Here is a 16,084-nt window from a genome sequence, read left to right as displayed (position 1 = left end):
CCACGTACATTTTCTTTCTTCCCGCAAAGCCTTAATTAACTGGCTATTTGGGCAACTGTTTACAAAACTCTGCTACACTGGAAGCATTTCCAAAGCCATTTGGGGGGAATTATAGAAATGAATTATGAACACGGTGGTTAAATTATGTAAATTTTATTCATAGGTTAACTTAGGTTCTTCAAATCTGAATTTTACTTTCCTTCACAACGACATAAATAATGCTTACGATCCATCTGCAAACCCCTCAATTGCATGGCATAAGATGCAATGTTATCTTGATCTTACTCATTTGTTCGACTCCATATGCTTCAACAATTGATCCAAAACAGAAGTCAATAGAAATGTACTGCCAGGCAGGCAGACTGCAGACCTGGCATCTAAGACAGAATTAAATACTAAGCTAACATGTATCAGCTCTGCCTTGGTGCATCCATCCTTCAGATGAGATGTTAAACGTCTGCCTGTTCAGGTGGACAGTTAACATCCTATGGTGCTATTCGACAAGAGAAAGGAGTTCCTCCTGTGTCCTGGTCAAGAATTCAGCGAATAAAATTGGTCATGCACTTCATAGTTGGTGTGAGATATTGCTGTGTGTGAATTGTCTGGAGTTTTCGCCGACAAATACACAGTCAATAAATAGATAAGCAAACTCTTCAAAATAAGAGCAATCAGAAAGGTAAAGATCCCCAGTAGTTTTCACAGAAGAAAAACAAGGACTCCCAGTCACAATTAATGCCTGAAATTGGTGAAGTTTTACAAGTTCTTGACCACTTGATGAAGCATTCAGTTTGAGACTTGCAGATATCTCTCCTCTGCTCAGCACCTTCCCATGATAGTACACCTGAAATTGATATCTTACTGTGTGGAGGTGCAGGAGCAGGAACAGAGGACACAAGCCAACATTGTACCACTTAGCGGCACAGCATGATGGGAGTCCTGATGTGCTGAGTTCCTCTGTGTTAAATTCTTGAATTTTAGGAGCACTGTATCAGTGTGGTTTAAAACACGTTATGTTTCCACTGATTGTTCATCTCTTTGTAAAGCTTGTGTAGCACAATGTGTCTCTGGTTTGCCGATAACACACCGATGTTGTGGTCCTAAACTTAGACGTGAACTATGACTTTTACTTGCCTCTTTTTACACTCCACTGGAACACTAAATAGTCATTGCCATGCTCATTTTGTGTACTGTTCAGGATGCCTGTCATAGTTGTACATCACCTTCAACCTTTTAAACTATACCATGGCACAAAGCAATTCACACAGCAGAATTAGCAGTCTGTCATACAGTTCAGGTATCTCTCTACGTCAGAAAACTAAAATTGTTTAACTTTAATAATTCAGGCCTCAGATGACAATCTGCTTCCCATTTAATGTGACTTCCATAAAATCTATTATTTATTGGAGAAAAAATTAAACTGTCTTAGAAGATAAATGGCTTGTCTTGCTCAAGAATCTGCCATAATGATAATCTTTAAGAACATAACTCCAAACGTCCAGTGCAATAACTTAAAGCGTCAGGAAAACCATTCCTCATAATTGTAAAAACAAATCTATCTTTGCAATTTCAATGTGAATAATAAGCTGTAGATATATTTTGAGGTGGGTATAAATTATCTGGAGTATCTACTAAATAAATGTGACAACCTGATATTGAAGAAATACAAGGCCAAACCTATGGAATGAAATTCTGTTAGCTGGTATGTAAAGTTGCCACAGTTGGCAGCATATAATAGGTGAAATCCTATTATACACATACAACAAGAACAACAGATTTACTTTATGTAACACCTTTCACAACAGGAAGATGTCTCAAAGTGCTTAACAGTCTCCCAAACATTATTCATCGACCAGCTGAATATCTTACCTCTATTATTTTCAGAATGAGTCAGTGTGCGTCCACCAAATCACTGGAGCTGCTTTGTACCTTGAGGCATCCTTCTGATAAGTTATTATACTTACACAAAAGAGCCATTTATGTCATTAAATAAATACAAATGAAATCATTGGAAGAATATATTTACACACTTCCTTGGGAAGACAATGATAGTACAATACACAAGGTATTCCCAAACCTGAGGCCATTTTCTTCCACATGAAACAAAATCATAATTAAGGAAAATGGAATTTCTTACAAATGTGTTCCATCAGTCAAGTCAATAATAGTTTAAAAAAACATTTTTTATTGCCAGGAGAGGTAGAAGCAACAACAGCTTTTTAATAGTAAGTGAGACTGGATTAACACAGAACCCATCTCATACTCGCACTAACATGGAAAAAATGAGCGGTAGAACATGGGAAAAGATCGCCTAAGTAGTACACAGAAATGAGACCACTATATTTTCTGAAGTGTCTGCCAGCGATCAATACTTCTATAATAATAGAAATTCCTCTAGCAGATTTAAATGTTTGCTGTTACTTTGCAGAAAATATGGTCCTTTATATCAATGTACTTCAATCCATAGAATTTTCCATCATAATGACCTGTAATTAGCATTATATTTAATACAGTGTTCTTATATCAAATCAGCAAAACATAGGGTAATAATTGTACCTTGTCACACTCCATTTCCATAAACACAGCAAAAAGATAAAGAGAGGATTAATTATTTTACCACAAATGTCTAACAACTGCATTTTCAGAAAGCGCCACAATTTTTCTGTCAAATCCAATTAGTTGAGGGAACACATGCTTAAATCACATCCTTCAGGATTAAAGGAGCAATTCTTCAATCAGCAGAATATTAAAATAAACTGCACCAAATCTGACAGTTATATAATTTTCTTCAATACATCCACAGGAGAATAGATCCTGAAGCTGACAAGTCCAAGCAACAAGTTTCAGAGGATACAGGACCAACTTAATTTTATGGTGGGAAAATATTCCAGAGTGAGGCAATAGGAATACTTCATTCTGAGACATGGTTGGGGTGGGATGGGAGTAATTTGTGAGAATCACAAATCCTGGATGTTTCTCAGGCCAACCCTCTGGAATTCGATTTCCAATTTACGACGATTTACACTGATCTGACTGCCACCAGGTGCCTACCTCAGTGGTTAGAGCACTCGCTTTGCAAGCGAGAGACCTGAGTTCAATTCCAGGCAGGGCGAAACCTTGGGCAAGTTTCCTTACTCCACACGCCTAATAATAATCCCTCCAAAACCAAAAACAATAATAAATTGCTCATTTTCAATCTACGACTGTTTGTGGGACATTGCTGTGCGCAATTGGCTGCCGCGTTCGCCCACAAATATACAGTCAATTCACTTTACAGTGTGTTCTGTGAAGCGCTTTGGGACGTCCTCCCAACGTGAGCGCTATATCAAATGCAAGGATTATTATTCTCTGGCTACAATCCAACTTCTTTATTCTAAGTATCAACGTGCAGAATGGAGATATTGCAGATTCCAGAGCCCCTTTCTTCTGAATCCCTGATCTCTTTGTAGCTGTGATGTCCAAAGTGGAGGCTAGACATCTTGTTTGTGGGGCAGAGCTAAATTCATAGTAAATGTCTCAACCTTATCATGCTTGCACATCTCTTTACGGCTGATATACCTATAGCATTATTTTGTTTATTCTGTGTAGGGAATAAACTCATTGAATCAAGATGTGACATGGAGCTTAATGATTGCAGTTAATGCCACACTTCACTGAAACAAACAGTTCTATTTACTGTTTTGTGCAAATAGTTACCACAGCAAAACACAGAAATCAATTGCAGCTCTGTGAAAAGGTGCAGGTTGTAGTTTGTCAGGAGCTTCATGCCATCTCTAAATGATTTATGCAAGCCTTTCTGCATAACATTAACAAAGGCAGGAAACACTCAGTGGATAAAGCACTGTTCTTAGTTCTTAGTGCTCTGTTTTTAGACGTCCTCTTTCTGACAAGCTGGAAAGTCCTGCAAACTGTCTGGAGAGCATTTGATCAAAGAAATGTTAGACTCCAGCTGTGTGCAGTACCTCACACAAGAGCTATTTATTTTTTATTTATAACGTACATTGCTAGTAGATTCTTCTGAAAGGTTCTGATCTGTTGCCTTCCGATCTTGCATAATCTGACTATACTGTTTATGGAATAAATGCCTCCACACTTTTTTTTAAAAGGACACTTTAAGATTTGCTTTTTGTGCCGGATTAACTGGTGGGTCTTCCAGGGCTTAACCCATCCGTTCTTTAAACAGAATTTGCTATTACAAAGAACATTGCAGCACAGAAACAAGTCATTCAGCAGCATGGAAACAGGCCATGCCGGGGTTTATATTCCACACAAACCACCACCCCTTCTAATCACTTCCCTCATACCCCTTTATTCCCTTCCCCCTTCATGTATGCATTCCTGTCTCCATTATATGTGCACGGCAGTTTTTAGAGTTCCAGTACATTATAGTGATAACAATGAAAATATTTGTAGACTTGCAGTCCAGGGCTAGATATCCATCACAGTTAAAAGGCACAGTTATAGGAATTCATTTTCTGTTTCCTGCATTAAGGGTCAAGCACAAATATTAATGTTTATGCATTGTGTGCAATTACTTCAGTTGCTGTGGGGGGGCGGAGGGGATTCTTTTAAGGAGACGTTTATTCATGTTTTGCAAACATGAATATATGATTTCTTCAATATTGCAACTTTTTTGCCAAACATGTTTCACGCAACAGTAATGTCACTTTAAACCTATTTTTATAATTAAACAGAATAATACATTTCACATACCACTGTGAGTGGAAGCTTGAAGTGGTTTCAAGGTAGATCTTAGAGAAACTATGGGTGAAACTGGAGGGCCGTTACATTACTGACTATGCTGCTCTTTGATATTGTGCAGTTGTTATTTTACCTACTGATGTTCTCAGTGTTGAATGCCGCTGTAACATTTCTCACGCAGCCTTGATGAATGATTCTCATGTCACCACATAGATCTGCACAGTTGTTTCCAGCATGTAGTGATGTCTTTAAACCTCTTGGTTCCCATCAGTGGTCACTGCAGCATTTATACTGAAAGGCAATGTTAGCGTGCCTTAGCACTATCAGTTTTATACCTCTCCTGTTTCTTTGAAGGCTGTGAATGAGAATGAGTGGGATGAATACATTATGGATTGTAAAATAAATGGTGCGATCTTGTTAGAAACTTGACAGTTACAAAATTAATATTCTTTGTTTTTTATTAGCATATTTGATTTTTTTATATAAAATATCTGTGTGCTAACTATAAATATTTAATTAACTTGTTTGTCTCCTTTTGCAGTCTTTTCATTACGCTTCTCTGAGGTCTAAAACCAAAAAGAGAACCAAAGGTAGGAAATTTGTAAGAAAGTTTAAAGATGTCACTTTTTCAGAGTAATTTTTTAATAAAATTTGCCTAATGTTACATTATTGACCATTCATAAAATCCAGCTAATTCAAATCGCTGCCGCTGTATCCTCACCCGCACAAAACTCACAAAATATACAGTCACTACACTTTACAGGATACTCTGTGAAGCGCCTTGAGACTCTCAATGACGTGATCAGGCGCGATATCAAATGCAAGGATGATTATGATTATTATTATCACCCACATCACTCCAGTACTTGATAGGCTCCACTGACTCCCTATCATAGAACGGATCAATTTTAAGATCCTTAACCTTGCGTACAAATCACTTCATGCCCTGGCATATCCCTTGGTGTCCAACCTGCTTACACCCTACTCGACTACCTGCTGCCTTTGCTCAGTTTGCTCCTGCCTCCTGCATGTCCCCTCCCCTCCATCATTGACCACTGCGCTTTTGTGAGCGTGTCTGTGCGTGTGTGTCTGTCTGTGTCAATGAGTGTGTGTCGGAGTATATCCGCAACATCTGCCGAATTTCCCCGCAATTTGGGGCAAACATTTCCGCATTTTTCTATTGGCCCTGGTCGCGAGTGATCAAATACACGTGGCATACTGTGGGTATGGTCACACTGAATGGAACAGGATTGCAGACTGACAATGTTGTGAACTGTACAGACAAACCCACCAGGACATGTGTAAAGCAGCTGCTCCATACTTCACCAATGAAGTCCCCCTCCCACAGTCCATGTTACATAACAATCCCCTGGCAGCAGAACGCCACCTGACAGCAACCTATCCGTACTGCAGCAACACAGCATTTCATCACCCTGCAATCTCCTGCCATCCATGCGTGCAAATAGTATATTCAAAATAATAATTTTCTATTCAAAAAATATATAAGAAAGCCCAACACCAATAGAATATTGCTTTGTTTACCGCACAAATCACCTGTGTTAACTGACAACCATACTTCATGAAATAGGTGACTGTTTGCTCATTAAATTCTTTTTAATATTCAGCTCCAAAGTATGTTGGTATCCTTTACTTACTTTACTTGATTGTATGTTTGGATCAGTTGATCCGAAATCTGTGAAATCTGGCATTCTTTTTTCTAATCCGTTATCAGAAGGGAATGAATTAATATGTTGACATTCAGCTTTTGTCATGTAGGTTAAAATACGCTATAGCTGTGGTAAATGTTAGTGGTCATTGGAGAATATCACAATAGATATCTGAATAAATATCTAAAGCTGTTAGGTTATGGAAATATTCCAAATAACAACTTTGCCAACAAAATACGCAATCACTTCTCTTTACAGTAAATTCTGTGAAGCACTTTGAAACATTTTGATGACTTGGTAGGGTTGAATGCAAAAATTATTATTTTATTACTTAATAGGTGGTGATCTCCAAGTGAGGCCAGTACTTAGTGACGCTCATAGTAAATTAATATAAACTGATTCATTGATATTGTGTTGTTTGTTGGTATTTTCATTCCCTTTATATTGCTTAATTATTGCTGCCAGGTTCTTTGACCAGTGGAAGCAGAAGGCGGATTTCCTGCAAGGACTTAGGCCACGGGGATTGTGAGGGTTGGTTGTGGAAGAAAAAAGATGCCAAAGGATACTTCACTCAGAAATGGAAAAAATATTGGTTTATTCTGAAGGAAGCATCGCTTTATTGGTACACAAACCAAAATGTAAGGAACACTGTCCTTTTTTCATTCTCTTCTTTTTTCAAAGCAATCAAAAGAAATATTGATTCGCAAGGAGGTTTATTCAAAATCAGTGAATTATATTGATATTGTGTGCACAATATTATCCTAATTATCATTCCTTCAAGACATGAAAGAAACATAGCTAACTTCTGTGTCGTATGGCAATGGGCAAGCTCAGGAACTCAGTGATAAGCCCTATGTTTTGCAAGATGAATCCTTGGGAGACATACGGATGATTTGTCAGCGAGTGCTAAATTGCACTGACACAGTAGCAAGCATTGTTCTAAGATTGAAGTAAAGTAAAGTGACTTTGGGAACAACTCTCTTGACCTTTGCCCATTAACGGTATTAAAACTGAAATGGTTCACGTAAGGTGCTCAATTTGCAAATTGACAGCAGTTTCAGCAGCATTATGATGCCGGTTATAAAGGTAGTTACCCCCATCTGATCAGAACACTAAAGCAGCCATGTGTTGAATAGGTGCATTTATTGAATTGAAACCTTAATGTTTCAATTTCAATTTAATGTGATGTGTGTCATAAGTGCAGTTGATTATGCTCAAGACTATTGGCTCTTATGTAATATTGCTGTTTTTCACCTTAATTTCTTTTGTCTTATTGCCCAGTAATTTCACTGATTTCTCCTGTGTGCTAAACTCTGTTTTCAGTCCAAATATCTTAGTTGCAGATAGTTTTGATCTCCCACCTGATTGCTAAATGTAAAACAAACCCTGTGAATCTAAAACTTGCACTAAAATGGTGAGCAACCATCAGTTGCATGAAAAGTCAATGAAATATAGATTGGCTTTGATATATTTATGCTTGAAAAATGTATCTTGATGAATACATATGGAAATCAATGATTTTTTGATGCTGATGCTGTCATCATTTGGTTCAAACACAAGGAAGTGCATTTGATTAATTATCAAAATAAAAGCATTAAAGAAATAATGGTGCCACCATTAACAAAGGCACGAAAAATACTTTCATACTTTCAAAGCACCCACTGTAACACGTAAGAAAGAGCAGAAGTCAAAATGGAATGAAATTATTTTGGGAGGTTTAATTATAACAGTTGGGGGCTATCACACAAAAAGCACAAATATTATGCATTTGAAAGATAACTCATGACCAGGGCCAATGGAAAATTGCAGAAATATTTGCCAACAATAGTGGGGAAATTTGGTGAGGGTTGTGGGCAAAATTGACATGTTTTACGGAAAATTGCAGCGGCTATAAACAGCAGAAGAGTGTTTATAGTGGAGGATGTTGTTTATAGCAGATTCCACAGAAGAATTGCAGCCGCGCTTTTCTATGGGCCCAGCTCATGACTGCAAGAATTTATGTTTTAAAATCAGAACTATTTAAAGTACCGCAGTGGTGGGACGTTATGTCAGGAATTCATGAGATTTCACTATTCCTTATTTTTATCTAAATCTATATGCTTTAATATTCAATGCCATATTTTGAACTTTAAGAGAAACGGAAAGATAGATATTGTTCAAGTAAGAAAATAAAGGTCTCCTCCAAAAGCAAAGCTTTGTTTTACATATGATAATAATCACTGAGCACTCTGCTTCTTTTTGGCAGGATGAAAAGGCTGAAGGGTTTATCAGCTTGCCTGAGTTTAGGATAGACAGAGCTGTTGAATGCAGAAGGAAACAGTAAGTATAATATTGCAGTCTGGCTGTGTGATTTTCAAAAAAAATCAGGAGCAACTAGTGAATTCATTTGGAAAGCTTTAAGCATCTATTCGTATCAAGTGGTGCTGGCAGATTTTTTCTCTCTATCAGACAAGTTTCTGCAATTAAGAAATATCCATTTCTAAAAATGGAAAAATATACTGTCTAAATTATTAACTTTCTTTGTGTTGCTCTGAATGTTTTGACTGTGGTGTTCTTTTTTCCCTTAAGTGCATTCAAGGCTTGCCATCCCAAAATTAAGAGCTTCTACTTTGCAACTGACGGCTTGGAAGAAATGAATAGGTAAAAATGTTCAGTTCTGACCAATTATGTTCATGAGTATTGGTAGGTTTGTGTTTCTATAGAACCATTAGAAATTATCACCGATGAAGAAGGCCATTTGGCCCTTATGTGTGCATGCTGGATCTTTGAAACAGCTATCCATTTAGTTTATTCATCTGCCTTTTTTTTTAGATATTCCAGTCTTGAGAGGAGGCAACTCAGAGGGGAGTTTATAGAGATGTTTAAAAATTTAAATGAGATTAAAGAATTAAACCCAGTACAATCGACTGCATCAAGATAGTAGAACAAGGTTTAGAGTTGCTAAGGGTAGTTTCAGGACAAAAGACAGGAAGATTTTCTTTGCCAAGAGGGTAATTAATGATTGCAACAAGTTGCCAGGAAGGGTGGTTGCGGGCAGGACATCTGGACTCGTTTAAAAAGCAACTTGATGTTATAATGTGAGGATGGTAGGGTGGATATTCTAGAAGGGTATTGCATGAGCCAAAGAACTTTCTTCATCCAAACTAATCTTGTGAAGTTATTTAAAGCCCTCCTAAAAGCTTGCATGGATTCTGCCTCAACCATTGGTCCAGATAAACCAACGCCCTCTGTGCAATAACAATTATCCTAACTGTTCCCTTTGCTCTTTTGGTATCTACCTTAAATCTGTACCCTCTAGTTCCCACTGGCAATGGAAGTAATTTCTTCCTGTTTACTTCATCAGTACTCCGAGATGCTACCCATGTGAAGGGCACTATATAAGTACAAGTTGTTGTTGTTGCTGTTGTTTTTCATCAAATCCCTGAATAGTTTTACAAAGCCCCTGTCAAGTTGCTTCTCGACCTCTTCTGGTCTGGAGAACAGACCGTTAAATATTGCCGTTTTTTAATAATAGTGTTTTTGATAAGTCTTAGCTGTGAACTTCTTGGATACAGCAGATAGAATGTGATGAGTCAATTCACCTGATAATTTATGAGTGACAAAATCATGACTAATTTAAGATTGGTGCATAAATCCTAACCCACAGGTCTTCACAACCAACATCATGTGCAGCAAAAGTCAAACATTAATCTGATATATATTCTTTAAATTCAGAGTTGAATGATTAAATTTATTCCTTTGTAGCATGATTTTGGTGCCTCTGGAGGCTATACTAGCACTAATTAAGCTATTGTGTACAATACTTATACTTTGAACATTATCTTCAAACAAGTTTTTCAACAAAAAATAGTTCCAGTAATCAGAATGGCTTATGACTTCTTCTCCAGAAATGTAAAATTATCTCATCAAAATGCTATCATGCAGATGACATGACTCCAATCAACCCCTTAAAAGAGTTCTCTCATTCCAATTTGCCTTTCTTTTGTGCTTTGGAGAGCGCTATAAGGATATGTCACTTATTCCATGTGACATGCATGTTTTAGCATTCCATTTCAAAACAAAATATAATCTGAAAGAACAACAACAACTTGCATTTATATAGCGCCCTTCACATGGGGTAGCATCCCGGAGTGCATGAAAGTGGCGGAGTCTGACCCCAAGCCAGGGGGAGAGGGATGGGGAGAAGTGACCATAAGCACGATCAAAAAGGAAGATCTTTAGGCGGGATTTGAAAGTGGAGCAGGAGGGGGCAAGGTGGAGGGATAGAGGGAGAGAGTGCCAGAATTTCGGGGGATAGTGACTGAAGGCACGGCCACACTGGTGGAGCGGAGGGGATGGCGGACGAACAGGAGGCCGGAGCCAACTGAGCTGAGGCAGTGGGTAGGGGAGTGGTGGGTAAGCAAATCGGATAGATATGGAGGTGCGAAGGCATGAAGGGATTAGAGGAACTGTGGAAACTAAGCTTGCAAATTAATATTAAATAATTTTCCAATATTGTGTACAATTTTACATTTTAGAACAATGGCCATACGCCCAAGACTGTGATAATTTGAACCTCAGATTTTCAACCTGCGGTTTTCTTTTCTATTTCTGTCAAATCAATCTTAAAGCTCTGGTTACTCCCGATATAGATCTAATTACAAGGCTCCTGCGGCAACACAGTATTTTTTGCAACCATTCAAACTCCAACATGTACAGTAATACATGTGACTGAGTTTAAATGCCCAGGGAAACATTTCCCAGTGCAAAATGTGTGCTAAACTAATCGCAGGCTTTTCCCAGTAAGGGAGAACTGAAAGGTTTAAGCTTTAATAGACTACTAAAAATAGTTGAAGGAAAAACATGATCTTGAAGAGAAAAAGAAAGATTATCACCATCAAAAGAGCAAAATCCAATTCATGGCTGGAATGTTTATTCACTAGTGCTTTAATAGCAAGTTGCCATTTCTGCTAAGATGAGGGCAACATTTTTCTTTGGAAGGAATAATTGACAGCAGCAACTTTATTTCATCAGAAGTATTTTGAACTGTATGTATTGCACTTTCACATCTTCCAGACATCCAAAAGCCATCAAAGTGGTTCTGATCCTTTGCTGGTATCTCAGCTGAAGACTAATTAGCAGTATATAACACAGAGTATATATTATTTTTCATCAGTAAGCTTGAACATCAGTAGGCTAACATACCAAGATGCACGGTAAAAGTCGATTCAGGTTGCTAAGTAACAATCCTTTTGAACTCAAGTTTACTGATGTTTTATGCGTGAAGACCAGTCTTTCTTAATGTAATATAGAAGCAGTTGCAGTTTTGATGAAGGCCAATGAGCCAGTTTGTGTTTTAAAAGTAGAACACTAATGAATATTGATCAATATGATAGTCCCAATCTATTCAAACTCATCAGTGAATGTACCATTTGTTTGTATCTTTCCAGATACTTATTGAATTTAAAATACCTTTTTAGAAACATATTGAGTCAGTGAATATGTATCACAATCAGATACTTTGGGACGTCCTCCCAATGTGAAAGGCGCTCTATAAATGTAATCTTGTTGTTGTTGTTGAAAATAAAGGTTTCAAAAGGTCTGGGAAGAATAAAATAATAAGGAGAATTAGATGAAACAATATGGCATTGTTTTGCTGGAAAGTATTTGTTTAAACAAGCTTTCTAATTTTATTTCATTTCGTTCAAGTATTTCTTCACAAATAACATAGTTTTGCTAAAAATATGAAAAGAAATAAAAAATATGAGCTAAATGACTCCATAAAGAAACCAGGGATGAAAGATGCAATGCTTTATTACAGATTCAACTTCGAAACAACATTGATTCTGTTTTGAAGCATCATCTTGTTGACCCCAGGCTTCTTAAAGAAGAAACTCTGCATTTGTAAGGAATCAGTTTGCAGAATCACACCATTGGAGAGTCTCGGCCTGAGACAAGTAGTACATCACTGGCTGATGTGCTTCTGAATATGATTATATTCATGTTTATAGCTAATATGAAATGGTATTCTAATTGGCAATATTATTTAAATAAAATTTGGATTTTAAATTACCATAATTATTCAGCTGGTTTATCTTACATTTCAAGAGCATTAATATGGTAAAGATTATTTTTGAGGCTAATTGAAAACATGTCACTCACAATAAGCACATGAGATATTCAGTCTTCTTTGAGCTTTCAAGATCATGCTTTATTGAAAATAAGTCGTTGTCAGAACCTATTTTGTAGTTAATGTTCTGCTTTTTCTTTGTCACTTAATACCAGTAGCTAACTTCAGCAAAGATGCATTTCTTGAATTTGTCCAGGTTTAGCTCAACAACAAATTTAATAGTGCATGAGATAGCCTAATACTGTGAAGGATCCAGAACTGTGAAGGATCTATTAAGTATTTCATGTAAGAAAGGCAGAAATATTGCCAATATGCTAATTTTTTCAATAACTTTTGGAAAAAACAATACAATCCATACCATCCGGATAGAGAACAATTGAATCTATTTGTTATTTAATGTAAATAGCAAATAATACTAATTTAGTAATACTTATGTTAAGAACAAAGATTCTGCGAGCATTCCCAGTTCTTTGTATTCTCGGGTTTGGAGTGTAATGTGACACATCACTTTCAGTGAAAGAAAGACAGAAACTGGTCTGGAGTCTTCTTCAAGTGAGAGAGTTCAGTGTTGGTTAGGTTTGATTATATGTGGGCCTTAATTCTGCCGTGAACCTTGACTACGACCTGAAGAAACCTCTTCCCATTTTCTTGACAATTTCTATTCTTCAGACAAGCAAGTCTCATCCATCTGAGGTTCTGAATTCTGTGAAGACTCTTTGACGAGATTCTTTAATTAATAATAATCTGTGTGACATCTCAAAGGGCTTCACAGAATATACTGTAAAGTGAATTGACTGTATGTTTTGTGGGTGAAACTCACAAAGCAAAGGTGCTTTGCTCGTGCATTTCTCATGCTCTGGAGTCATCGATCTTTTGAAATTCTGAAACGATACAATACAAAATTACATTTGTATAGCTCCAATCACGTCGGGAGGACATCCCTTACAGAGGTCCCTTGGGACTCACTTACAGCATCGAACAATCCCAGATTTGATAAATCATGGATCAAACACACGGCCAAGTTCCATTTCCAGCTTTTAAGCAGGCAATTTTCATGTAAGTTAGAAAAAACGTCAATGTGAACAACATGAAGTAAACCATACTCAGTTTCATTATAGTCTTTAGAGCACTGAGACCAGTCGTGGCACCCATGACGCTGGCAAAGATTAGCTCAGTCAGCACAGAGCAGGAACTAGTCTTGGATCCTTTCTGTTCATCCCAGATTCAAAGCAAGCGGTAGCTTTCTGAAATGAGCCATTAGGGAGCCTCTTGACTGAATTTTAAAAATAAATGACATTAATAACCATCGAGAAATGTAGGTCTTTATAAAATGTAGAAATTGTGTTCATTATTTGAACATTACTTTTGAAAAAGTGTTAAATTATTAATCTCCCACCCAGATCGAGTTTGATATTTTCTGTGTTTTTTGTGCTCATTAAGCCAAGGGATGTCAGTGCAGGGAATGGACTCCATTCACTTTTGGGACTCACTTACAGCATTGAACAGTCCCAGATTGGATAAATCATGGATCAAATGCATGACAGAGTTCCAGCGTTTGAGCCCAACAGTGAGGCTTAACCTCGCTGGCACTTCCCCTGCAGCAGTCTGAAATTTCCTTTTCCCAATTCAGGAATCCATGTTGCTTTTAAAACAGTGAAACCACTTCAAATGCCACTGCCTCCACTATTCCTGCTGCATCCAACAACGTGAGCTGAAAGCAATACCAGTGAGCATGCCAATTTATTGCCAAATAATTTTTGCTGGAGACTAAAACTCCACTAAAACTGAACTGAAACACCCCAAATTAATTACACTTTTGATCAAGGGGACTTCCGTTCTTTTGTCTAGGCTGGATTCAAAACCAGATCCCAATGGCTCAATTGCAATGAGTTAGCTCATTTAGAAAAGTTAAAAATCCTAAGAATTCTTAGTGCTGTGCTACGTGCAGTAAATCTTACGTTTGAAGGAAGCTAGTACTGTGGAAATCGCTGACAAGTATTTCAAATTGAACTTGCGAAAGTATGTGTCGATAACTCATTAATCTCTGATAATAGGTGTGCATTAACCCAGTCACCTGTTGTGAGATTGCCAGAGAAATGTGTTGATTGGATCTCTTACACAGAAAATTGCCCAGCTCCTGCAGTTCTCATTTGGACATTTACATTTCAATGGCAACAGTCTTAAGAGGTACAACCAACCTCGGTGCAAAGAGATAGATGGGGTTCAGTAAAAGGGTTAACGTGTTTGATATTGATGCACTGATCACCATCTAGGTTTCAGCTGGTGCTCTCTAGTGCTTTTTCTCTAGGTAAAAGTGCAGTTTTGCCGTACTGAAAATGAATGAAGTGCCTCATCAGCTGAGGTGGTCAGTGAACAAAGAGTTGGCTTCTGCTAATAGTATTACGATACATGTGAGACTTGATGTCTGCTCGATTCCCAGTGTCATTTGATTAAATCACACTCTGTTGCTGTATTGCAGAACCACAGTGTGGCTGCAGCTTTCCTAACCTACTGCTGGGTTTTTATTATGTTTTACTCAATCAAATGCTGTTCTGGTGTAAAGCTGGTAATGATAGATGACGCCCTGATATAGTTTAGTAGTAAGCCTGTAGAAACTTTCTATTTCTCCCCAGTTTCTTTCCCTCCCCTCCTGAAGACATTCAACTAATTTTTCCTTCTGCTGGGGTACTGACCCCCAGTATCTCACCTAAACTTGCCATTATTTGTGTGTGAGCATTTCTAGTTAATGTTGGCAGACTATTTAAGTGCAGAGGCATTAGATTGGACAAGCCCAATTTTGTCCTTGTTCATCAACTACATACAGTTACTGCCAGAATGAACAGGAATGAGAAGCCTGATTGATTTTCCCTCTTCCCACTCAGCCCAAGGTTTGATGCCAACAGCAGCCTACAACCCTCAGCCCCTTCCCCACTTCTCCCAAATGATGTTCTGCTTCAGATCAGTCAACTCAACAAAGAACAGGGATCAAACCTGGGACCATCAACCTGTGCTGAGTTACCACATTGTTCATTTTACAGTATATTCTGTGAAGCGTTTTGAGACATCTCGAAGATGTGATATCAAATGCAAGGATTATTATTATTATTATTATTATTCACTTTTGTAATGTAACAAACTTTGAGCATTTTAGTTTGATCCCTTATGTTTGCATTGCGACTCAGATAGTGAATAATCGTCAATTGGGGGGGTTATTTAATACTTTTTGCATGTACACTTTCACTCTCTCAGTACTTCAGTCTGTCAGAAGATACGATCCATTCAGTCAGGATTTGCATTCTGATAGAATAAGTACCTAGTATTGTGTAATTGATTTGCTCAGTAAAAAGGCTAAAAATTCCATTGGTTTTGGTAAAGCACCTAACCTTGGCATTACATCCTGAGAAATCGGAAAATCCTGCTATTGGTGCAAGCTACAAAGATCCAAACAACAACCCAACAGAATTTCACTTCACTGCTTTTTAAAATTGATTGAGCAAAATTGATTCTTTAGTTTCAATGGAAAAAAGCATCCAAAAGTAATTTTCCTTATTGTTCATGATGGATTACTATTTGCAAAATTTGCAAAAGTTTGTTTCCTGACTTATACTTG

At 37.6% G+C, this 16,084-nt stretch overlaps 1 protein-coding gene across 1 annotated transcript in view; it reads left to right on the top strand.

The window, feature by feature from the left end:
- si:ch211-26b3.4 (connector enhancer of kinase suppressor of ras 2) overlaps positions 1-16,084 on the top strand; it is a 160,802-nt gene that overhangs the window by 130,950 nt on the left and 13,768 nt on the right. Inside the window, exons 16-19 of the mRNA XM_007892010.2 lie at positions 5,240-5,288; positions 6,831-7,003; positions 8,611-8,684; positions 8,934-9,005. Coding sequence (XP_007890201.2) covers positions 5,240-5,288; positions 6,831-7,003; positions 8,611-8,684; positions 8,934-9,005 — 368 coding nt within the window. The remainder of the gene's footprint in view (positions 1-5,239; positions 5,289-6,830; positions 7,004-8,610; positions 8,685-8,933; positions 9,006-16,084) is intronic.

The sequence above is a fragment of the Callorhinchus milii genome, unplaced genomic scaffold (genome assembly GCF_018977255.1).
Source record: "Callorhinchus milii isolate IMCB2004 unplaced genomic scaffold, IMCB_Cmil_1.0 Scaffold15, whole genome shotgun sequence".
NCBI classification, from domain to species: domain Eukaryota; kingdom Metazoa; phylum Chordata; class Chondrichthyes; order Chimaeriformes; family Callorhinchidae; genus Callorhinchus; species Callorhinchus milii.
This window is presented reverse-complemented; position numbering and strand designations above follow the sequence as displayed.